The 25,521-nt window shown below is 44.2% G+C and overlaps 1 protein-coding gene across 1 annotated transcript in view; it reads right to left on the bottom strand.

Moving 5' to 3' along the window:
- The window catches only part of TOP1 (DNA topoisomerase I), an 85,953-nt gene that overhangs the window by 15,665 nt on the left and 44,767 nt on the right, over positions 1–25,521 (bottom strand). The window contains exons 6-13 of the mRNA XM_053671322.1: positions 24,053–24,148; positions 23,004–23,079; positions 19,751–19,863; positions 13,192–13,307; positions 9,324–9,445; positions 8,634–8,756; positions 6,782–6,969; positions 6,355–6,499 (exon numbers count right to left, since the gene is read on the bottom strand). Of these exons, the coding sequence (XP_053527297.1) occupies positions 6,355–6,499; positions 6,782–6,969; positions 8,634–8,756; positions 9,324–9,445; positions 13,192–13,307; positions 19,751–19,863; positions 23,004–23,079; positions 24,053–24,148 (979 nt within the window). The remainder of the gene's footprint in view (positions 1–6,354; positions 6,500–6,781; positions 6,970–8,633; positions 8,757–9,323; positions 9,446–13,191; positions 13,308–19,750; positions 19,864–23,003; positions 23,080–24,052; positions 24,149–25,521) is intronic.

Genomic DNA, 25,521 nt, shown 5'->3' with positions numbered 1-25,521 from the left:
CATAAAAAAGATCTTGTCAGATATGAAGGACATACTAATTGAAATAAAGAACAATTTATCGGGAAACAACAGTAGAATGGATGAAGTCAAGAATCAAATCAGTGATTTGGAACATAAAGAATAAAGACAACCAATCAGAACGACAAAAAAAAAAAAAAAAAAAGAAAGAAAGAATCCCCCAAAAGTAAGGATAGTACACACAGCCTCTGGGACAACTTCAAGAAGTCCAACATTTAATTCATAGGGTTGCCAGAAGGAGAAGGGCAAGAAATTGGAAATCTATCTGGAAAAAGAATGAAAGAAAACTTCCCTCATTTGGTGAAGAAAATAGACATGTAAGTCCAAGAGTGCCAATTATGATGGATGCAAAGAGGCCTACTCCAAGATACACCATTTATTAAAAGGCCAAAAGGTTAAAGAGAGACTCTTCAAAGCAAGAGAAAAGTTAGTTACCAGAGGCTGACACATGGGAGGGGTGTGGAAGAATGGGTGAAGACTCAAGGGGATTAAGAAGTACGAACCGGGACTTCCGCCAAGATGGAGGCGTAGGTGGAAACACCTTGTGTCCACGCACAACCAAATCTTAAAAACAACAAATTTTAACAACAATAAACGCAACCAAACCACACAGAAAATCGACAATACGAAGTCCAAAAACAACAAAATACTCAGCTAAACTGGTAAGAGGGGTGAAGCCAGCAGCGGAGCGGGTTGGCCAAAAAAATCCCCAACCGGGTGGTGCGCAAGCAGCCGAAGGTGCAGATCCCAGGTGCGGGCTAGCTACCAGCAGACACAGGGAAGAGGCCAGCTGGCTGTCTGCAGTCGGTCCCGCATTTGCGTGCAGATAAACCAGTGAAGAGGCGAGCATTGAGACCGCACCACGCAGGACGGTGGGCTCGCACATTTCCGCTGGGATAAACAGGCCGGGGCAAGTGGTGGGACGGAGTGGGCTATCGGAGAGGACCGACATCGCTCCCTTTCTGACCCCGCCCCCACATACCAGCGACCTGGGTGGTCCCACCTTGGTAAACAACTAAGGCTCCGCTCCTCATACTTAACGGGTGCGAACAGACCACAAAAATGGCTCAAGAACAACTCAGAGCCCCAGAGCCGATAAATCTAAGCGATGAAGAAATAGCCAAACTTTCGGATGCACAGTTCAAAACACTGGTGATCAGGATCCTCACAGAACTGGTTGATTTTAGTCACAAATTAGAGAAACATATGAAAGCTAAACGAATTGAAATGAATGGTAATGCACAGGAAACCAATAGTAATGGAAAGGAGACTGGGACTCAAATCAAGGGAGTAGACCAGAAGGAAGGAAAAAATGACCAAACAGAAAAACATGAAGAAACAAGAATTCAAAAAAATGAGGAGAGGCTAAGGAACCTCCAGGTCATCTTTAAATGTTCCAACATTCGAATTATAGGGGTACCAGAAGGGGAAAAGGAACAGTCATGAGTGGAAACCTTATTTGAACAAATAATAAAGGAGAACTTCCCCAATCTGGCAAAGGAAATAGACTTCCAGGAAATCCAGGAAGCTCAGAGTCCCGAAGAAGTTGGACCCAAGAAGGAACACACCAAGGCCCATCATGATTACATTAGCCAAGATTAAAATGAAAGAGAAAATCCTAGAAGCAGCAAGAAATAAGGGGATTGTCACCTACAAAGGAGTTCCAATCAGACTGTCAGCAGATTTCTCAAAAGAGACCTTACAGGCAACAAGGGGCTGGAAAGAGAAGTATTCCAAGTCATGAAAACCAAAGACCTACAACCAAGATTGCTCTATCCAGCAAAGTTTTCATTTAGAATGGAAAGACAGATAAAGTGCTTCTAAGATCAAATTCAAGGAGTTCACCATCACCAAGCCCTTATTATATGAAATGTTAAAGGGACTTACCTAAGAAAAAGAAGATAAAAAAGATGAATAGTGAAAGGACAGCAAACTCACAGTTATCAACAACCACACCTAAAACAAAAGCAAATTAAGAGGACAGCTAGATCAGGAGTGAATCATAAAAATGAAGATCACATGGAGGATTAGCAACAGAGGAGTGGGAGAAGGAGAAGGGGGGAGAAGGTACAGAAAATAAGTAGCACAGACAGTAGATAGAAAATAGATAGGGGGGAGGGTAAGAATAGTAGGGGAAATACAGAATCTAAAGAACTTGAGACACATGGTCATAAACTAAAGGGGGGGAATGGTGGGGGAGGGGTGTGCAGGGTGGAGGGGAATGGGGGGGAATAGAACAAATGTAATGGCATAATCAATAAAAAATGTTTTAAAAAAAAGTAGTACAAACAGGTAGTTACAGAATATTCATGGGGATGTAAAGTTCAGTATAGGAAGTGGAACAGCCAAAGAACTTATACGCATGACCCACGGACATGAACAATGGTGGGGGGACTGTCTGAGAGAGTGGGGGCTGCTGGGTGGAATGTAACTAAAGAAAGATGTTAGTCCTCAGTTTGAAAGTTTAGTCTGATGTCTGTAACAGCGTGTCTATAGTCAGACACAGCACTGTGAAACCACGGACCACCAATCATAAAGATGCATTCTTTATTTGACAAGAGACAGTCATGAGTATGAAAACAAACTTTCAGGTAAACAAAGGAAGAATATGCCACCTATGGATCCTCACTAAAGAAACAGTAAAGTGTATTTCAACAAAAAACGTAAACCCAGAGGGAAATTACTAAGTATAGAAATTAATCAAATATTTGTCAACTAAAGAGATGGTTGGAGTTTTATAGATCCATGCAGGGTTTTTATTTTTATTTGTTTTTTTAAATAAAAAGTAGCCCTGCCCAGGTGGCTCAGTTGGTTGGAGCATTACCTGTACACTAAAAGGCTGCAGCTTTGATCCCCAGTCAGGGCGCATATGAGAGGCAACCGATGGATGTTTTTCTCTCTCAAATCAATAAAAATACATACTTGGCTTGAGAATTTTAAAAAAGAATAAAAAAAGAATAACCTAAGCAAAAGAAGTATGAGGTATAAGAACTGGGACTAAATAAGGACTTAAGACTCAGAGGACGCTCCTCTGTCAATGTCCTGGAACAAAGCCAGCCGAGCCCCGACTGGGTTGCTCAGCAGGCTGGACCCGCCGCCTCACACGCCAGGGCTGAGGCCTCCGTCCCAGTCCGAGCACATACCAGTGTCAGCCAACAATGCAGGAACACGTGGAACAACAGATTGCTCTTTCTCTCCCGGCTCCAACCCCCCTCCAAATCAATAAATAAAAGTCAGTGTTTCTCTCCCTTCCTCTTGCTCTACAAATCAGTAACTATAGCCTCAGGTAAGGGTTAAAAAAAAATCCCAAGTCTTCGTTCGACTTGACAAATTTAGCTCAAAATTAATATGAAAGAGCAAAGAGCTGCAAAGAGCTGAGACAACCCTGAGGAATGAATGGGGTGAGGAGAAGCTGTCCACTCAGTAGTGGAACCTGACAAAGCACGGCGGTCAGACAGCGCACTGGCAGAGGAGTAGTAAGTGAAACAAACCAAACAGAACTGAGCTCAGAGGCCGTCCAACGTGAGTGCAGCAACGCGGCACAGGGGCCGTCACGACTGAATACTTCCAGGACAATGCTCATTCATCTGAAAAAACATTAGATCCCAACCTCTCACCACACCTGAAAATAAATACATGCTGATGGATTACAGACCAAAGATATAGCAAAAGCCCAGAGGTGCTGGCCAGGTTGTGGAGAAGGAACCTGCACACCCCTCTATGGGGACGGTGGGGATGTGACCTGGCTCCAGGACTTTAGAGAACAATCCGGAATGTACAGGCTCTCCGAGGGGAGTTTTCACCCACATACACATGGAAGATGTGTTTATTTCAGCACAGTTCACAACAGCAAACGATTATAAACAACCCTACCTGTCTGACCAGTGGATAGTTTTTATATAATCGGATACTTTTTACAGAAGAAAAATGGATAAATTAGAATGTATGTCAAGATAATGAAATCTCAAAACCAAAGCTGGGTGAAATAAACAAGTTTCAGAATTATCTTAATGATGTGCCTATTTTGAACTCAAACCTTAAAAGCAATACTACATACATATTGTTTACGCACACGTAAATGTACTGCAAAAACAAGAAACTACACGCAAGAGTGAGAACACTGAATTCATTACAGTAATCTCCAGGGAAGGAGGTAAATGTTACATGGGGGTTGCAGCTGTTCATTTGAATCCTTTTTCCCCAAGGGAGGAGTTGAACAGGACACAAGGTTCAGGTGTGAGACATCCAGACGGTGGGCACAAATGTTCACTACATTACCTGTTCTTGTATGTCTGAAATACTTTATTGAAAACAAAACATGTGATGCTTGTCTCTTTCTATTTTATCTAAAAAAAAAAAAAAAAAAAGTGTGCCCCTCTCGCTGGCTGTGCAGCAGAAACTCCTCGCAGACTGTCACTCCCAGACCCTGAAGCTCTCCCGTTCTGCCGAGCGGGAGAGAGCCGGGAGGAATGATAGAAAGCTGAAGGAATCACATTTCATTTTCCCTCAACAGAACCACCTGCCACGCCTTTGACTCTCTTCTTGGCTCCTAGGATCCCAACCCAGCTGAGTAGAGTCAGCCGCTCTGTCCTGGGTGCAAAGTTCTAGACAGGGCTGACGCTGAGCGACTTCTAGGGTCACAACCACTAACCACCACCCAGAAACCTGTCCCTCACAGTGCCTGTGATGGCAGAGAAACCATCACAAGTCCCTACAGTGCCTAGGAGTCATGTGGACATCGTCTGCAGTAAGTTGGCCGGCGCTCTGCCCTTGGGGTAGTCCACTTGGCTTTCCCAGCAAGGGCCGTGATGCTCAGAGATGGTCCCACAAGCACACTCCGAGAGTAAGAGTACACAGTGCACACGTATTTGGAATCTGTTCGCCCCTCCCCCTCCCTGCTGCCTTCACCTTGTTCTAGCCATCACCATTTCTTGCCTGCAATGGTCTGCAAAGGACCAGCCTCCTACTGGTCTCCCTACTTCTTGTCTGGTCTAACCCAGTCTCCGTGGAGCAGCAGACACCATGATCAGCTATGTCACGGGTTTCTAAAACAAACCTGGTGTAATCCAGCCTCTTTCAAACCCAGTGGCCTCCTATTTGAGATAATAGAAAAAACTTTAAGAAAATGCCTGAAGATCTGGCCTGAATCCTTCCCTGTCCTCCCTTGACTTCCCTTCATGAAGTTGTTTCTGATCTTTAACTGCTAGGAGATGTAACTGATTTATTTACCTGAACCATCTGACATTTACCTTTCTTCTAACACAACTGAATTCTTACCTTGTGGTATTTCAGAGGGGAATACAACATGTTTCTTTATACGGGTGATTTTTGCTCATCACTACGAGGTTTCTCTTTCTGACTCTATACTTACTCTAAACTAGAAAAAGTGACGTTTTTGAATTGAAGGAGACACAGAGATAGGCAGTTTTCATTAGAACACAGGACTGTACACTAGAAAATGTGCAGTTTAGTCTAAGACACGTAGCCTCTGCACTCGGTGGCCTGCCCGTTTTAACGAATGCTTAGTGACCTGTAAACCAAGGTTAAGCAGGTCTTCCATCCCAGTCCCTTGCATGTCAGCAGTGACCGTCTAAGCAGATCTGATTCCGTGACTGTTTTCTTGTGCAGCTCATCTCCCTTTCAGGCTGCTGAAATTTCTGGCTTTTTCATTTTTGCAGTGTATCAGAGGGAGGAAGTCCCTGGTCTCTCCCCAGCAGGGTGCGCCTAGCAGGCCAACAAGAAATGACTGACCTTCCGAAACCATGTTCTCCTTTCAATCACAGTGCTGACAAATAACAACATGCAGATACACAGCCGTTCGTGACATGCTTTCACATGCATTATCTCACGTGGTCCTGGTGGGACCTGCCCAGATGAAACCTTGGGAAGTCAGAGTATGTAAGATTTTACAGCTTCTTTCTGGAGTCACAGTAATTACATTCCCCTCCTCAGAGCCAGGAAAGGTGAGGAGAGGAAACACGTGTTCATTTACCGCATTCTTCATCACGTTCTGACTACTGGATAGTAAGCAGCATGAAGGTGGAGAGTGCCTCTGTTGTGTTTACTGACCCAGTTCCTAGCATCATGCATACACTGTGCCAGGAACATTCTGGGATTTCAGAAACTACTTGTGCATGAGTAAGATGCAACGAGACGCAGAAAACAGGTGCATCTTACGGAGGCCACCACATCATGCTAACCATGAAAGTGCCTGCCTTCTTTTTGTGGAAAAGGTTTTTAACTTGTCAGAGTGACTCTACAGGCTGAGAACATTACATTTCAGTAACGAGAGACTATCAGCCCCACTACTGAGGGCAGCTCTGAGCCGCCCCTTACCTTGATTCGTGAGCTGGGGTTCAACATAATGTATTTAATGGAACCTTGGATGTTCTCTGTCCAGGAGACCAGCCAAGTGACCTTGTTGTCATGTCGGACTTCTTTCCATTTATGTCCTGGAGGAGGAGAAGGAATCTTGGAATCTCTGTGGAGATAACCAAATGGGAGGGCCGTGAAATGAGGACAGGCGAGGAACAGTTTCACCTTCCGTGACCTGACACGGACAAACCGCTGAGCTTCGACCTCCAGGTTTCCTCCCCCGGTCGACACACGGAAAACACGTGGGGATCTTCGTGTGGGAACACCATACTGCCCCGACTGGCTCTCTCTACTGTACAACATGTGCCCAACTACTAGCAACAAAGGAAGCCCCGACTCCATTTCCGGCCCCAAGGGGGAACAGAGGGCGGGGGCAGGCGGCGCTCACTTGCTGCAGTTGATGATGATGTCCTCGGGCATGATCCGCCTCTTCAACATGCCCATCTTGGGGTGGTTGCCACGGCCACGGAAAAGCCCAGGGGGTTCGATCTTGAAGTTGGCAATCCTTTCTCTGTGGTTATCCATAATGCAGAAGCCATATTCTTTTAGTAATTTTTCATTCTCCTCTTTGATTTTCTGGAAGATAGCAAGGAACAAGTCAAAATGGATCCAAATGTCTGTTCTCTACTCCTATTCTTATCTTTGTGTAAGAAGTCAAGGTCAAGAAAAGTCTAAAAATCCCTAAGAAATAAATTCAGTAAGGGAAAATCTCTGACAGAGTTTTCAAACTTAAATGCAATAAAAGTCCCCTAAAGATCTACCTACAAGGATTTACTTCCATTATAAATTTAAAACTGATTCTCTCATCCTTAAGGATATATGACTATGAACACTTTACCTAGGTATTTTAAAACGTAACTTTAAAAATGAACGGTTTTGCTCAGTAGGGTCAAAGTGGGGGATGGAGAAGGGCCTCGGCGGCAGGGCCTCCCACGCAACAGCTCCACCTTCTCCAACAGACTCCAGAGACATCTGGTCGGATGGCACTGCCCACGGGTTCTCCGGCTCAAACCAACCTGCTACAGAGTCTTGCCAAGACATGCTGTGAGGCACACTGGGACCCTTGCTCCAAAAAGGTGTGGGACAGGATGTGAAGCCCCCTGACCATCTGCTACCTCTTCTTTCACTACTATACTCAGCAATCCGGTTTAATGAAGTCCCACTGCCCTGCATGGGACGAGACTCAAAACCAGCGGGCAGCAGGTGTCCTTGGACTCTGAGAGGGTAAGACTCACGAAATCTTCCTATCTTTGGATCAACATTCCAAGGATGAAACACCAAGGTGGTTTTCGACTTTAAAAACACCGCTGAAGTGAGTAACAAACCAAACTTCATGAGTCTGGAGCACTGGGGAGAAGACTAAGCCAATGCTGAAAAATCTAATGCAGTTATCATTCTTTATAGTAATTCACCATTAAAGCCAAAGGTCAAACAGGCACGATAAATCAGTGAGTTACAGAAATACAATGGCATAAAGTTTAGAAACATGCAGGTGTTTTAAAATATTGAAACTACAGGGCTTTGAAGTGCAAAAATTTCTTAAATTCTTAACTTCTGGACCTCCAAGTTGAAAGAATGAAATTCCAGCCTGCACTCCTCTAGACTGGGGGTTGGTAAGCTTTTTCTGGATGAAAAATACTTCAGCTTGGAGGGCCACAGGGTCCCTGGTACTCAACTCTGTCACATGAGTGCACCTGCAGACAGCACATGAGCAGAGGTGCCTGTGTTCCAACGCAACTCTGTAACAAAGGCAGGTAGGTTCCTGGGGCTCCAGTAGAAAACCACATCCCAGCCAGATACTGAAAAGACCCTTCAGGAAGCGGGGCGGTCAAGGCTAAATAAGGATGGTTAGAAACGGGCGTGGCTGGGGTCCACGGTAAACAGATCAAACCATGGGCAGGTGCATGACCAGCCCTGTTTTATCTGTCAGAAGTCCCTAATATCCAGGAGTTACTGTGGGGCAGATCTGTCCATCCTTAAAACTGTATTATTGGGCTGTCTGGTTTTTAGGTCAGCAGCACCAAAGTTCTTAAACTGAGACATTTAACAAAGTGCTTATTCATAATTTTCAGTCTACACAAAACCCTGAAAATTTAGACTCCACTGGCTTGAGAACCCTAAATCTTTAGAACAGGACCGTGAGTTGAGTACGAAAGTCAAAGCTGTCTTGTAAGAATGAGAAGAAAACCGGATGAACTAATCAATATTCCAAACTCCCACAGAGGCTTAAGAAATAGTACCAGTTTCTCCTCCTTGCTCATCTGTTTCCGAGCTTCCGACTGGGCTTTGAAATACTGGCTCATCTGGGTAAAATCACATTTACTTAGGTTGGTGATCGTATTCTTCTCTTCATTAGTCATTTCCTAGTCAAAAGAAAATAGGAGAATAAGGTACATACACTAATAAGCCCTCAGGCTTCCTTGCAATTATAGCAAAAACCTTTTTTTTTTTTTTTAAAGTCAAAGGTGTTAATAGGTAAGTTAATCTAAATTAATGAGTTAAAAAAAAAAGGTATTTGGCCCGTTGCCGCAATCCCCCAGACACACGAATGCCAAAACTGGAGAGGTGCAAATGTCATTCATTTTAGTAACAAGAAAAATTGTCCCATTCTCAGTCTCTCTGTTCATTTATTACATCTTATTTCCAAAACTATTCAGAATGTAAACTTCAGCTCAGCCTGTCTACATGATCCAGAATGAGAGTAACAAGACACTCCCTCCCGCAGCCTATGACAGGCGGGAGGAAAGAAACGTAAGCATTCTCACTGGATAGAAACCCTATGTAATACGGTAAACGAGCAGGAAAAAATTAACATAGTACCATTCATAAACTCAGAATTTATATCCAGGGACTTCTTGTAAAATTAAGGAGTTTATTACTTAGTAGTTGATCAATATTTTTGCAAGGTGCTAGAAGATTAATACATATACCTTTCTCCAGTCTTTAAAGAAATTTTTCCTAAATATTTCCTTAGTAGTATATTCATGGTCGAGCATTTTTGCAAAGAACGTAGCTACTTCCTCCGCTTTGGGGCTCAACTTCATGACTTTACCTAGAAAAAAAAAAAGTGGTTCCAAAAACATGAGGTACAGTATTCATGTTCTGAGTCAAACATGGCTCTGGAGCAATCTGCTTCAGTGACGGTTCACCTGCCCGAGGCATGGAAAGGTCTGGCGGCAACAACAACAACAAAGACAGTGCTCTGATTTACATCCACTTGTACAAACGTCCCTTCTCTTCCGCAGATATTTACCTGGGTCATTCTCTGGAGGCTATGTCAGTAAATTGTTCCCAGGTGCCTGCTCAGGACAGGGATGACCCAGGGGAGGCCCAGTCACTCTTCCTTTTCCTTTCAGCAAGCAGGGTCCTTTACACCTCTTCACTGGTTTTTAAAAATCAAATCCTCAGAGGGACTCCTGCCACTGCTAAGCTAAGCAGCTTCTGTTCAAGAAGGGGAGGAAAGGATAGGGCAGGGAGTGGAAGAAAGGAATTGTGGGGGAAAGAAATAGGCATCTTTCTTCTTTCAAGGTAAGTGGGTGGAATACGAATAAAAAATATATCCACAGCAGGCAAGCCCAGCTACCCCATATGAAAAGTGTCAAGTAAGACTTCCCCTGCAACCTTGCTACTCAGAGCGCGGCTCATAGGCCAATGGCGTCGACATCAAGTGGAAGTTCAGTTTGTCGGAAGCGCAGACTCTCAAGCCCCACCCCGACTTGCTGCATCAGCAAGTGCATCCAAATGAGCTCCCAGCAGCTGGTAGGCACACCAGGGTTGGGGCACACCACACTGAGAGGTGGCCTCACTTGGGGAATCAATCAAGACTGCTCTGGAACACAGGGGACGACGGGTCCCCAGAGTCCCTGGCACGGTGCCCATGTTTAGTAAAAACTCTTCTGAAGGAATCCTGATGTTACACCACGTTAAGTGGACCTGAATGGGGCCTTGGGGTTGTGTGTACCTTAAGTAGTTAATAAGGGAAAGTACTTGGGAGTTGAATCTACTTTTCAAATAGAATGCATTTGACAGTACTCTTAGGGTCTGCTTCCATTTATTTCTCAAAAATCCAACTTTACAATACCACCCTTGGCAAAATAATTCGGCTATATTAAAATCAGGTTAAATAATATACCACTACTTTGTTATTACATAGGTACTACTAATTCACCAAGGATGTCCACATTTACTATAGAAAACTAAAACTTAATTAGAAACCCATTCATTTCAAAACTCAGAGGACAGCCCTGGCTGGTGTGGCTCAGTGGACTGAGTCCGAGCCTGCGAACCCAAAGGTCACCAATTCAATTCCCAGTCAGGGCACATGCCTGGGTTGTGGGCCAGACCCCCCAGTTGGGGGTGTGCAAGAGGCAACTGATCGATGTATCTCTCGCACAAAGATGGTTCTCCCCCTCCCTTTTTCCCTCCTTCCCCTCTCTCTAAAAATAAATAAAATCTAAAAAAAAAATCAACTCAGAAGACACCTCATCTCATGGCCGGGAGGTTACCGTCCCTGACTGTAGGGTGATGAGAACTGCAGCACAAAACTCAAGCTGTTATGGTACACACAACCTGCTTGGAACCCAAGTAACGTGAAAGGCCAACAGGTGGCGCTGCTCCCCCCTCCCAACCTCCCAAGCTCCAGCCTTTGGGAGAAGACACTGGGGAGGAGGATGAACTACCGGCTTTCAAGGGTCTTCTGCACTTCTGCAGATCTCCCCCACCCAGAGTTGCCAGAAAAGTTGTAACATGCTCCCAATATAAAGAAAACCATTAAATCACCAAGAATAAAAGAAATGAAATAAAATAAATGGCAAGAAAGAACGTGACACTGTTCTCAGGTTTGTTTGGTATTTTCTTTTAAATGGAGACTCATTGGGCAATTTTACTGAACTCTGTCCCCATAGAGGAAGCAATTTTGACATCTCCTGTTTTAGATGAGCCATCAAAAGATGAAATGACAGCTCCCTGCAGCCGGTGGTGAGAGGATGACTCGAAGGTTCCTGGCAGTGACAGTGCTCTGTGGAAAAGACTGAGCTCAGAAAGAAGAAAACTGCTGAGTCAGAGCTGAAAACTGGAGGTTCTCAGAGGCGAGTCCCTGCGGCAGCCAGCCCGTGCCCCACCTCCTTGGCAGGTTTCTACAGGAGTCTGAGAATCCTCTTCCCTGGAGAGTAGGCAGGACTCACAGAACCAATAGGAACTAGTAAGACAAATGCGACTTCCCGACTCACTGCAGAGTGCGCGCTTACCTAATCAAAGGCAATCAATTCCAGAGAAAGTACTACAGCCCTGGAGCTGGAGCTGGAGCTCCTAGCTTGTGAGGGAGGACTGGGCAGGAATGGGGTGAGGCACCATGGCGACCAGGTCAGGCCATGGCTCCCTGTCCTCAGAAGAGAAACCCACACAGACTAGGGAATCTAGTTTCCCCACAAATCACTCTGAATCTCCAAAGTGAGGCTTTACCAGCTGACCTTTCTAAACTCTCAGTAAACCTAGACTATGGCTACAGAATAACTGTATTTTATGACTGTCTTCTTCAAGGTCCTAGGCTCGCTCTTCCCTAAACTGTGGAGTTTTGGCTCTCAGTCACATTTGAGAATCTCCAGGAACAACTCACCATGAGGGCGGATGGAACTCTGCCCTGTGCTCCCTGGTGAACACGAGGCAGCACGTCTACTTGGCGCAGGCGTTTGTCACTGTGGCTCTGCAGTCCTGCTGGACTACAGACACCTCGAGACCAAGGATCAATCAAGACTGACCACTGCTGGGCCTTGAACGAACACAGTTTTAAAAAACAAATTCCAGTTTGCCAAGTCACCCACTTGAAAGACCCAAACCTTCAGTACAAACTTACTGCCTTGACCCACAGGCACGTGTGGCCCTGAGGCCACTGCCAGTGGACAGATGTGCATCAGAACTCTGAGTGTTCACCCTGATACTTTTGGCTATTCTCCTGCTGAACATTTCTCAAAGTTTGGTCAGCAGACCAGTTTCAGAAGCACCCGATACCACTCCACACCTATTAAATTGGCCCAGATTCACCTGGGGTTAATCACACAGGAGTTTGAGGAATAATGGTCTAGCTACTTCTGGATAGAAATCTCGGAATAAAGGAAATCAGCTGAGCATTACTATCTGCATACTGTCTCACTGCCAAGAGGAGTGTCAAAGATACTCTCAAACTCTTCAACCCAAGGGCAGAAAGAGCTAGAGAGTTAATGGACAATTCTAAGGGTTCTATGAGAATTAGGTTGGTCTTCAAAACAGCCCATCAGACCAGGCTGCAAGTATAGCAAAGGCACAGTGTTCTGCTATGTGCAGTGAATGACAAGACAGCCACTAGCACTACTTCGAGGCTGATGGCGATCCTCAACCAAATACTAGTACTACTTCTAACGATGAGCAGCTTGTCAAATGTGCATTATATTGCTAAAATAAAACACTGTTGTTCCAAGTAAGGATTCTCTAGTAACTCTTACAAAGAACAGCTCCTTAAAAATAAAGTTCAGATAAAAGCATTCAGCCTGCGGACACAGTGCTGTGCGTTATGTAGAGGAACTGTTTTGAGACCACACAGGTACACTAACAGCCCCTTTCTTATGGCACCTTTTCAGCATGAAATGGACCTTTGAGAGTTAAGTAAGTACCTAATGACCCTTTCCCCAAACCACATGACAATAAAACAAAATTGAAATAAATAAAAAGGATTATAAAGCATAGAATCCTTCCTCACTTTCTATTCCTAAAATAGAATCAGACTCTCTTCTTGGCCAAGAAATGGACAACCTTGGAACAACTCACCATCATAGTAAAACTTGACACTCTCTGGCAGAGGTTCATATGGTGGAGCAAATACAGGGCCTTTATGTTCTAGGAATTTCCACTTGATGCCCTCAGGATAACGCTCTTCTTCCCACCTTTAGAAGACAAGGTACAATCTCATTTAGTGATTGCTTTACCTGTTATAGATTATCACCTATTAGATGCCAAAATTATTATCTGTTCAATTGACTGATGCTTTAGAATGACTCAGAGCCCCATATTCAAGGCCTGCGTCAAAATAACCAGTGTCTTTCACGGCAAATAAGATGAAAATGGAGAGAAACACATTTCAGCAGTCCAGTTCAAAGATGCTGCACACAAGAGGTCGTCATTCAAGGAGCCCAGCAACAAGTGGAGATGTGGGGATGGACACAGCTATTTTCTCAGCGGTGGGACAGCAAGCCACAATGGAGCACAGGACATTTATGCTGCAGATACACAAGAAAAGGCCTCCTGGGAGTGACGCCAGTCCAAGGTACAGAGGGAAACAGCCCTGTGAGAAAGTACACAACGGGCAGAAGACTGGAAGTAGCAGTTCAGCTGGGTTATGCTGAGTTTAGGGTGCTTATGGGTTACCGAGAGCTACCTAGCAGACAATGGTAAGTGAACGTAAATTTCAGTAGAAAGAGCTTTTTAAAATGCTTTTTATTTTAAAAATCATTAAATACAGGAAAACAAATAGTATAGAACATATATACCATTACCTATACACAAAATTGTTACTATTTTACTAAACTTCCTATTTTTTTGGTGAATCATTCAAAGTAAATGGAAGCTATAATACTGCACCCTTAAATATTTCAGCAAATATCTCTATAAAAATAAAAATATTCTCTTACTTAGCTATAAAATAATCACATGTAACAAAATTAGTAATGTCCTGGTAGCTTTCTAGTACCCAGACCGTATTATAAACTTTCCAATTATATCCAAAATGTATTTTATAAACTCGAATCTAATTAAGGACCACAGACTGCCATTGGCTGGTGTCTCAAAGTCTTTCTCTAGACTCAGACAGACTGTCTCACCACCACCGGCAGCTTGTTCTTAAGAGTCAGTCAGGTCTCCTGGAGAGACTTAAAACTTCACAGATTTCAATCTTCACTATTTCTACCTTAAAATAGAAAGTCCTATGGTTCTGCAGAATAATTCCAAATGCCAATTCCCCACATTCTATTACCCCACATTATCTTCCAACTTCAATGTTTTAAACAAAGTTCAGAAACACCAAATAAAAATAGCATGTACCCCACTGTGTGTTGTAATAGTACATTATAAAAATCGAAGTCCATACATATTGTCAAATGATTTCTGACAGGGTGCCAAGATCATTCAATGGAAAAAGGACAGTGTTTCCAACAAATAAGTTTGTTGAAAACTGGATAGTCACACACAAAGGAATAAAGTTGGCCTTTTATTTTACACTATATACAAAAATAAACTCAAAATGTATCAAAGACCCAAACATAAAAGCTAAAATTATGTAATTCTCTTTTTAAAAAACATAATGCAAAAGCTTTAAAACACTGAATTTAGTAATGACTTCTTGGACGTGACACCAAAAATACAGGGAACAAGAAAAATGAAACTGGACTACAAAATTTAAAGCTGCATTAACCAACAGAGAAGAAAAAAACAGCCCAAGGAATGACAGAAGTATCTGCAAAGCAAATATTTTGATAAGGGATTAATATCCAGACTATGTAAAGAACCACAAACTCAAAACAAAATAATAACCCAATTAAGAAACAGGCAGAGGACTGGAACAGACATTTCTCCAAAGATACACAAACGACCAGTGAACATTTGGAAGAGTGCTCAACGTCACCTATAACTAGGAGATATAAGTCATACCCATCATGACGGCTACTATTACAAACAGAAACAGACTGGAAGTCAGTGCTGGTGAGGATGCGGGGAACTGAAACTCCTGCGCCCTGTTGGTTTGCACGTGAGCGGGAGCAGCTGCCGTGGCAAACAGCACGGCAGGTCCTCAAGAGTCAGACACGGACTTACCCGGTGATCCAGCGGTTTCATTACGAAGAGGATCACCAGGAGAACTGAAAGCAAGCATTCAGACCAACACTGGCACACTAATGTTCTCAGCAGCACTACTCACCACCACCAAAAGGTACAGACCAGGGTAGACGAATGGATGACAAAACGTGGTCTATCACTCAGCCTCATAAAGGAAGGAGATGCTGACCCATGTACAATACGGATGAACTCTGAAGACATTATGCTCAGTGAAGTAAGTGTCACAAAAGGGGAGCTACGGTAGGACTCCACTTACATAAGGCACCTAGAGTAATCGAAGAGAGACAGCAGAATGGTGGAAAGGGGGAGGACAGGGTTGGATGAGGAAGAGCTACTGAACAGCGCTCCAGCTTTTGAAGAGGAAGCCGTGGAGACAGGTGGGGGTGAGGGTAGCATGAGCGCACTTCGTACCACCACCACCTGAGCACTTAGAACGGCAAAGATGACGACTTCTATGTTATTTCACCACAACTAAAAATAACTTGAAAAATAAACTTCCAGGTCAAGATATTCATAAAATCTTAGAAAGAATGTAAACACCCCCTATGACCACCCTACCACTTTACAGAAACGAAACCGGCAGGACCTCCTGACTGCACGTGAGCACAAAAAGGCCCAGATGCAGGCAGGCCCTGGCCTGCATGGCTCAGCTGGTCGCAGTGTCATCCCATAAACTGTCAGGTCACCGATTCCCGGTCAGGGCACATGCCTGGGCTGCGGATTCAACCGCAGTCGGGGCTTGTGCGGTGGGGTGTGTGTGAGCAGCGTGCACACCGAGAGGCAACCCTTCAATGTTTTTCTCTCCTTCCTTCCCCCTCTCTCCAAGATCAGTAAGCATGCCCTGTCCAGTGTGGTCAGTTAGCTGGGCATCGTCCAGCAAGATAAAAGGCTGCCAGTTCAATTCCTGGTCAGAGTACGTACATGCCTGGTTGTGGGTTTGGTACCTGTTGAGGCACGCACAAAAGGCAACCGACTGATGCTCTGTTCTCACATAGATGTTCCTCTCACTCTTTCTCCCTCCCTTCCCCTCTAAATAAGTACATGATCTTAAAAAGGCCTGGACACAGGAACCCATTCAAACGTCTAAGTCTACTCTTCTTCAAATCAGTTTAAACAGGACACACCCTCCAACGGGCTGACACTCCTGCATCGGCAACCCTCCCTGTGGGAGCGTCTCTGACAGATGCTCGCCCTCCCAGGCCCCATCAATGGTTCACAGCAGGATTAAGGAAACACGTGGACATCAAAATGACCTCTATGGCTGGTTTGACTTGCTAATTCAAATTAGCTCTAAGAGACAGTAAAATGGGCTTGAAGAAAGAAAGGTGGGGAAATGCTAGAAATGTGTGTAAGACAGTAAGCATCCACATGCTCTCTGAAATCAAATTCCCCTGCAGTTAACAAACACTTCGCAGGACACTGTAATATATACATTTAATTTTTGAAGTTTCGGAAATAAACGTCACACACTACAGTTTTCTGGAAGCTGATCTGGGGACTCGAGGACAGTTTCTCTGGTGTGAGGAGTGTGCATCAATACCGTGTCTTATCACCATTACTGGTCGTATTCGTTGAGTCCTGCTCGTTCAACACCAACTCCCTGCATTATAATCCTTTGAGGCTCTTGGCTATAAAAAAAGACCCCAAACTCCATTTGAGGTCACCCCTAACATCTACGACAAACTGCCTACTTTCAAGGTCTTTTGAAAGACCTTGAGTCACCTCAAGGTGTATTTGACTGGAGTCACCTGTAGAGAATAAACACAGCACCCGTGTCCCAACAGGTCAGCCCTGACACAAGGTGTATTTGACTGGAGGATCCGAGGGAACCCTAAACAGCTACCCCGGGTTCCAGTTAAAACAGGGGATCTCGGTCACAGAGGTTTTCATGGGACTCAGCCTGAGCATACTGCCAGCACTTGTCATGTTGTTTGTGTGCGAAACCCAAGATACGGGGAAGAAACCGGGAGGGATCCTGAGCGTTTCCCCATCCCCACAATTACTAGAGAGAGGGAGGCAGGGAACCAAAGTCTGTTTTTGGCAGGATGAACAAGTCTCAGGACCCTAGGAGGGAGCAAAGATCTGTACATTGGCTAAGCTGGTAAAGTGTGTAATTCTTTTAGTGAAATAGCAAGAGGAACAGTACAAACGAGAGCATCTGCCCTTCAAGTCCCGATCATACTGTCAGTGGCAGTCACTGAGGCCAGACCACTGACTTCAGAGTACAGCAGGCATCGGATGGTGATGGGGGAAAGGGCAAGCTCTCAGTTAAGAGGCTGATCGTTCCTGTTCCCTACCTCTACAACTTACACTGTACCCCAAAGCACCGTGCTGAACGATCAGACTGGAGGGAAGCACGCCACGAGGCTACAGCAAAGACTGCTGACCCCCAAACCAACCACCTTCAGTTAAAGACTGACCAGGCCCACTCAGACCAAACACAAAGCAACAGCAACAACCACAACAAAGGCTGGTTCTCAGAATTACTGTGTGGCAACACCAATAAGGACTTCAACCACAGAAGCAAACTGGGCTATTAGACCCTTCCAGAGTGCCTAATGCCCTCCCCCTGCTGCCCCCCTCCACATGCACAGCCAGGCCAGGAAAAAGATGACTTCAGGACCCAGCAAGAGCCAAGGCTTCAAAGGAAGGAGGAAGACAGCAAGGGGCTGGTGATGACGGGGAAATGAATTTGTTCATTCAAAAACACAAACCCTGGCGTATGGGCAGCTCAGCTCGTTAGAGCGTCATCCTGACACCCCAAGGTGTGTTAGGCACAGACAAGAAGCAACCAATGAATACGTAAGTAATGGGAACAACAAATCAATCTTTCTCTCTCTAAAATCAGTTAAAAAACGAAACAGAACAATGAGCTCCCACCATAGAACCCAGAGAAACAATGGACTGATGAATTACTAACCATTCTCACAAGTGCCAATAATAACCCATGATTTACACAATCACTTCATTTTATTAAAAAAAAATCATTTTATTAAAGGTCCTAAAAGCCTTTCAATACTCCATCACTGAAAAACTTCTATTAGTTACAAAGAAAAAATGAAATGAAGAAAGGAAAAATACATCTTTCGTTCCCTGACTCTGGTCTCTGGAAAGGCCCAGGGTCCTCAGCTCTGTGACTTCTGCCTCTGCTCTCCTTTTTCTCTCCTTTTTCACCCCTGCGCGCTCACACCAGCAGCACCAGTCCCAGGGCTGTGCTGAGCACTGCTGCCACCGCCGCTGCAGCTCGGCTCCTCTTGGTCACCTCCCTGGTCACAGACCGGCCCCCTTGCCCCTGGTGCTGGGGAGACTGTTTTTCTCCATTACCAAATCCACAGAGTAAGCACTGCCAAAGTACGAACAGTGGTTGCCACGAAGAGGGAAAGGAAAAACGGGAACAGGAGGGAAGGAAAACTCATTTTTTTCTAGCCCCTACACTTCTGGACCCTTTGAATTTTTCAACATAAATACAAATCATGTATTACTGGTGTAGTAGTTAAGTAATACAGTTTTAAGTAAATCAGCATTAGGAAAAAAATGCATGTTTGTTTATTTCAAAATTCTAAATGTCTAAATGTCAAAATAGATTTCTGCAAAATCTATTAAGCAGAAAATAAAATTTCCTACCTAAACACATTTTGCAAAAGGATCCTCTATTATTGCTAAACAGCCGTCATACAACCACCCGAAGGCCTACTTTCTCACAATCACAGCCCCAGATTTTGGTCCTTACTAATTTTTCCCAGTCTGAGACATTGAACAAACAGGCTTATCATTTATTACTTTTCTTTGAGCCTTTGTTATCTATGAGGTTGACCATATTTTAAGCTGTTTACTAACAGTTTGTTTTCTTTAATGAATTGCTCCTCACTTTTCTGTCCTATCACTCCTTTCATATTTGTTTTAAAAGACCTTTTCTCATAGTAGGAATCTCAGCCTTGTGTATCGCAAGTACTTTCCCTTGAGGTGTTTTTTAAATGGCACGAGTTTGCTTGCCATGCAGAAGATTTAACTTGGATGTATCAAATGTATGAATCTTTTCCTTATGGTTCTGGTTATATGTATGCCATGCTTCAAAGAGACTTTGCTATTCTACAATTATAAAAATATTTGCCGAGTTTTTCTTGGGGAGGTTTTTTTTTTAAACAGGCAGTTTTCCAAACATTACTTATGGAATAATCCATCTTATTTAAGATAATCCCTATCATTTTGAATGCAATGTTCTTCACATGATAAACTCCTATATACACAGTTCTACTTTTACAATTCACTCTGTTCCATAGGCTGGGGACTAGTTTTGAAATCCAATAGGTTAAGAGCTAGTTAATGCTTTCACTAGGACCTGGGAAACTTATTTCAAAGTGTTATTCTAGAGAGGTTCCTGTGAGTACTTCCCTCCTCCCCCAAATACCAGGGCATTAATTTTAGTAACTCAACATTACTGCTTCATTAGGCTGTGGCATCAAAGAGCTGACACTTTAACCCAGTGCTGAGATGTTGTTACCATTTCCACTTCTGCTCCTCTTCCTTCTTCGGCTTCTTTTTCTTGCTATCTGGCTCAGGAACTTTTTTATCTTTATCTTTATCTTTATTCTTGGGTTTTTTCAATTTACCATCCTACAAAGAAACATGGGGAGAAAGCACTTAAATAAGGACTAGTTGCCTTTCTACAAGTGGTTCTGGGGGCCCGTCAGAAGAAAACCTGGAATCACACAACAGCAGAACTAGAGATCTTCTTAGGTTCAACCTTCCCCATTCGACAGATGAGTAAAAATGTACTTGTGCTTTTCTCTGGAGCAGCAGTTCCCAAAACTCCCTGACAAATAATCACTCAAGTTAAAACACTCCCCCTGCAGAGGAAGAGCCCGGGAAACGGCACTCGTGTTAAGCCCAGGCAGGTCTGGGGAAGCCCCAGTGCTGTACAGAGGAGCCCAGGGGACTGGCCTCACTCATTTTCAAATCTACGCATCTTTAACCTCTTCCAGCACCAGCAAACACTGGGTAGGCGAGGCTTTCCCTTAGATGCTTACTATACAAATGTGAAAGGAAACCCCTGACCGAGTCTGGGGGTCCTTTCTATTGCTGTTGTTTGCGTGCAGTCACCAAACAGTGAGCAAGTATTGGGGAGGCCCCAGAGTGACGGCTGCTCCTTGTGGGGGTGTTTCTTTGTGGCTCCAACCCTAGGTAAGCTGTCACAACGGCACAGAAAGAGACTATCCAACATAAACAAGAGCAATTCACCAGTACAAGAGATAAATCTCAAAACATATACGCGTCTGGGCAAAAATGTGTTCTTCAACAGGTGGGGGTCCCTCTCAAGAGAGCTGGAACTCTTTTGAAGATATTGTCCTTTGTCCTAATGACTCAAGAAAACTTCAGTCTTTATTCAACAAGTTTTAGACAGCTATGACAGGTGGTTTTGAATTACATTAAAATCAGTTACAGAATAGCAGAGCTTGAAAGAACTGTACAGACAGTTTGGTCTGACCCCTTCCAGTTCGAGGAAACTCTGAATCAGAGGATTTGTTACTTCCTCAAAGTCACATCACTGATATTGACCGTGATGGAAGTCCAAGTTTACCAGAAAAATAAAAGAATGTGACTCATGGGAATGACTGGAATAAGACAAACATTCCCCAACTAATTGATAGGATGGCAATTAAGTCAAACTCAGGATCTTTAAGCAAATGACCTTGAGGGTACAAGAAAGAGGAAAGACTACAGTATCACACATATTTAAAACTAAGGATGGAGAATACAAATGTCTAAGTATGTTTGTGAGGAGAAAGCACTGAAGGGTCACATGAATCTGAGAACGTTTACTATTTAGGCTGAAACACACCACAGGAAGGGGAAGTGTTTTTCAGTTAAGACATTCTCTGAATAGCTTCCGAACAGGCCTGCAGATGGTCCCATCAGGAAACTACTGGCTACACTGTATACTTTCAAACCTTAAAATGGAATAATCAGTCACTGAAAGACTGCGGAACAATTCCCAGAAATGAAAAAAACATAGCTAGCGTGTGAGGTTTAATGACCGAACCCGCCATCTAGGGTCCTTGCCACAATTAACACTGAGTTAATTCAGTCTTTTAGCCTGAACTTTTTTCCTCCCCCTGTAGAGAGAGGCACTAAACAGAATCATTTAAAAAATGGTAGTCAACTGTTCTTTTTTCAAAATAGTCTTAACAGTTACGACTAACCTCTTCCGAGACCCAGGAAAGGCAGTACTATGCTAAATGCAGCAGAAGCACAAAGGCGACCTAGAAAGTGCGGAGAGCCAAGTTCTGCACTTCTTTGTTGACTAGTCTGATGATCTACATGACAGCAGAGTGACTGACTACCGTAGCCACCACTCAGCACCGTACTACCAATTCCTTGAGTTGGCTCTCATAAACTTGAACTTGTGCCAAGAACAGTGTGTCAGAAAAATAATAATTTTTTAAATCCAGGACCCAATCCTCTCTCGAGGGCTCACCTACCCATTAATATTTTTGTATGATTCATTACAGACACACTCCTCTCTCCTCATGGAGTTGAAGGGTTGGCAAAGCCCCCTAGGGGGCAGGACAACAGCAGCTATTATGCTGGCTCATGGGATCAAAGCCCAGCTTCACCACTTAGTAGCTGCGTGACCTTAGACAAATGACTTGACCTCTCTATACTGATTCTGCATCTGTAAAATGGAGATGAAGTAGCAATTATTTGTCTCTAAGGGTTGATTTATGGATTAAATGAAATGGTAGTGTTAAGAACAGTGCCTGGCACACAGTAAGCACCTATTACATGGCATTTTAATTGTTACTATCGTTTTCATGCTACGACAGACTACACTCTCAGACTCACTGCCCCTCACCATCACTCTCTCTACTGGTGGGACCTCCAGCTGTGGCCTTCATGCTTGTGAGTCCCCTGTGCCCAAGGCAGTGGCTACCCTCAAAGGCAGCACTCAACCCCCTTCTTCTCTTAGGAGAGCGCAGGACTGAGACCCCTGTGAATTTCTAACAGGTTTTACTTGAATTATTTGCTAACAAGTCTCCAGTATAAGAAATACAAAGTGTCAGAAGGAGGAACCTTAGTATTGTATGTTCAATCTACCAAAAACATCAAACAGAAGCCTGAAGAAAGTGCTTAGACTGAACTGAGATTTTTAAGGGAGGCGCATAATCGGGAGGAGGAGGGAGGGAGCAGTGCGCGCGCAGGGTGCGCTCCAGAAAGCTCCAGAGCACAGAAGAACCGTGTAGAGAAGAGACACAGGAGGTCAGTGTGACTGGAACACAGCAAGTTAGAAAAGAGGCACAAGGTGAAGAGAAGCACAGGATGTGGGGCCAGACGGGGCGGAGCTGGGCTAGAGCTCGGATTTCACCCTGTGTCCCAGGGGCTCCCATTAAGGGTGTTAAGAAAGAAGGGTTACCCAAAGTGAGGGATGAGCAAGCTTTGTTAGGTGAGAGCTCAGAAAACACCCCTCTTCTGGAATTATGAGGCATATACGGTTTCTTGTTGACACGTCCTCTGCATGTATGAAGAGGGTGGAGCTTCTCTAAGAGCCTCATTTGGCAGCACAGCCACGGGCAGACACCCAGGAAGCCTCGGAGGGGCGGTCACACGAACAGCACCGCCACCACTGCACACGTGTGCGGGTTTTTTTCCTCCAGCAGACCAACTGAATCCCTAAACCCACTCGCCTTCGAAGTTGTTTTATGGAAAACTCCCTATTCCGAACTCAAGCCCCAGAGGGCCTAAGTCTCTTTACTAACCTCTTCTTCCTCTAGTTTTCGTTTCTTCTCTTTCTTGATATCTTCTGTTTTAATTTTCTTAGGTTTATAATCAGCACTAGAAAGGGGAACATGAATATGCAGTTAACACAACCGTGACTCAGCAGTTCTCACCAACAGGACTAGGACCCCCTAACCCTACTGCAGGCTTCTGAGGCAGGCGTGGCTGCTATCTTCCTAGGCTGAGCGTTCTAGTCAAGAATGGCACAGAGAAAGAAGGCCAGACCAAAGCCCAATCATTACGGCTCTACAGAGAACAAAACCAACCACTCTGCACTACACGCAGGCCTGGGGGGACGTGGAATGAAGGGACATATACATGAAGGACACCACTGGAAGACGGAAACCTGGGAACCTACAGTGTGACAATGGCTGCCACAAAGTAATGGCTGGCTCCAAGGGGGAGGAGAGAAATTCTGTATGAATTTTGAATGAACACAGTGAGTTCACCAAGTACATTCCTGCTCCCTCTCCGCCCACCACTACCATAAATGCTTTGTAATAAGCTATACAAGATTGAAAATAATGAAGAGTTTAACCTTGCTGACTGAATCTGAGAAAGAGGTACATGCAAGCCTCAAATAACTGCTTTAATCAGGAACAATTTTATTACATCTTCTATACAGTGAAACGTCACTTACAATGGCCTGACAGGCACAGATCCTAGCAGAAATTGCTTTAACAGTGGAAACTTATCTGTTGAAAGTGATGATATACTTAAAGTAACTTAGCTAATTAAAATAGTCTTCGTGAATTCTGCTTAATGTGAAATTCCTACTAAGATGCGTTACCTTTTAATAACAAAAATGGAAATATAAAGTCTCCATTTAAGCCTCAGGTGCACTACTTATTTGCTTAGCAAACCCTACTTCTCTTAATTCAAAGAGAAATCAAGTCGCCCAGTCCATCGGTCACAAATCCCAAGCAAGAGAAAGTCAGCGCTGTTGTTCCATGGATCGCAGAGACATACATCACATTCATTCTTTAAACAACTCCTGTTCATTTTCAAAGTCACAGTAAGAAAGACTCACTCATCCTCATCTCGAGGCCTCTTTAATGGTTTTATATCTTCTTTAGGAGAAGCAAAATAGCTGTCATCTTCAGGTTCATCTTTAATTCGTAGTGGACTAAAAAGAAAAAAATGTGAGTTACTGAGCGCCGGGACATCTACATGAAGTAGCTCAAGGAGGGGTAGAGCATCTCACTGAGAAGGAGCTGCCAGGAGGACGACAATGCACATTTGTACGTGCTAATCACAAAGGTCTTCCACGAGCACTTTCTCTCACTCCATCCTCACTTTAACCCTGCGAGGCAGGCAGTATCGCCCTCACTCTGTAGATGAACAGGCACATCGAGGTTCGGAACTAGGACTCCTTACTCTAAGCCAGTATTCTTTTCCACCATGACTTAGCTGCCTTTGCCAGAATGACCCAAACTACGACGGGAACAAACTGAACTGTTTTCCTTACCTCACGTGAGGAATATACCGTGTATCTGACCCCAGGAATGATCCAAACTGATTATTCTAAGTACATCAAAAGCTAAAATTTAGTTTTTACAAGAAAAGGAATAAAAATTTATTCCCCAAACTTGGCACCTTAAGGGTCTAAGCGAAAAAAACCTAATTACAAGGGAAGATAAAAAAGCTGCATCACAGCAGAAGGGCACGTGCTCAGTGAGAGGCTCTGGGCAGATCCAGTTCATTCTAAGCCACATCTAGTCTTTGTTCAATGTCCTCCTTAGGTTTATTTACTTGATACACAGAAGAGTGCCTTGCCTTAAAAATAATTCTCTTGGCCCAGGCCAGGCCAGGCAGCTCAGTTGGTTGGAGCATTACTTCAATCCCTGGTCAGGGCACATACCCAGGTTGCAGGTTCAATCCCAGGCCAGGGTGCATACACAGAAGGCGACTGATCTGTTTCTCTCTCACATCAATGCTTTTCTCTCTCTCTCTCTCCCTCCCTCTCTCAAATCAATAAAGATATCCTAGGGTGAGGATTAAAAAAAAGATAATTCTGTTGGACAACTACCCTGAACCAAAAAGAGGGAGGAAAAAGTGAGAAAACCATAGGATCAACCATCACCACAGCCTTGGGATGGTCCCTGGTTTGGCACATCTCATCAGACCCCCAGTGCTGACAGCCAGAAGCATGTACGGAAGTAGCTCAGTACACGGAATGGTCTCTGGACACGAAGATTCCCATCTGAGACCCAAGGGATAAGCTTGCAGATTCAGCTGTGAAGGAAGTACAGAGAGCCCCATGGTTTTAAAGGTAGACAATGCCACCCCACCCCTTCAGGCATACTGGATCACCTTGCTTGTGACAGAATTGGAATGTTTACAGAAATTGACCTTTCTTCCTTATTTCTGCACACTTTCCAAATGCCAGCCTCTAAAGCTGTCCCCGGGCACAAGCATAAATATGAGTAACACAGACTCAAGGGTCCAAAATCCCCAAAAGCCAGAAAGAAAGGAACACCGCCATTCACCCACCCAGTA

The sequence above is a fragment of the Artibeus jamaicensis genome, unplaced genomic scaffold, assembly GCF_021234435.1.
Source record: "Artibeus jamaicensis isolate MK-2021 breed Jamaican fruit bat unplaced genomic scaffold, CSHL_Jam_final contig_685, whole genome shotgun sequence".
NCBI classification, from domain to species: Eukaryota; Metazoa; Chordata; class Mammalia; order Chiroptera; family Phyllostomidae; genus Artibeus; species Artibeus jamaicensis.
This window is presented reverse-complemented; position numbering and strand designations above follow the sequence as displayed.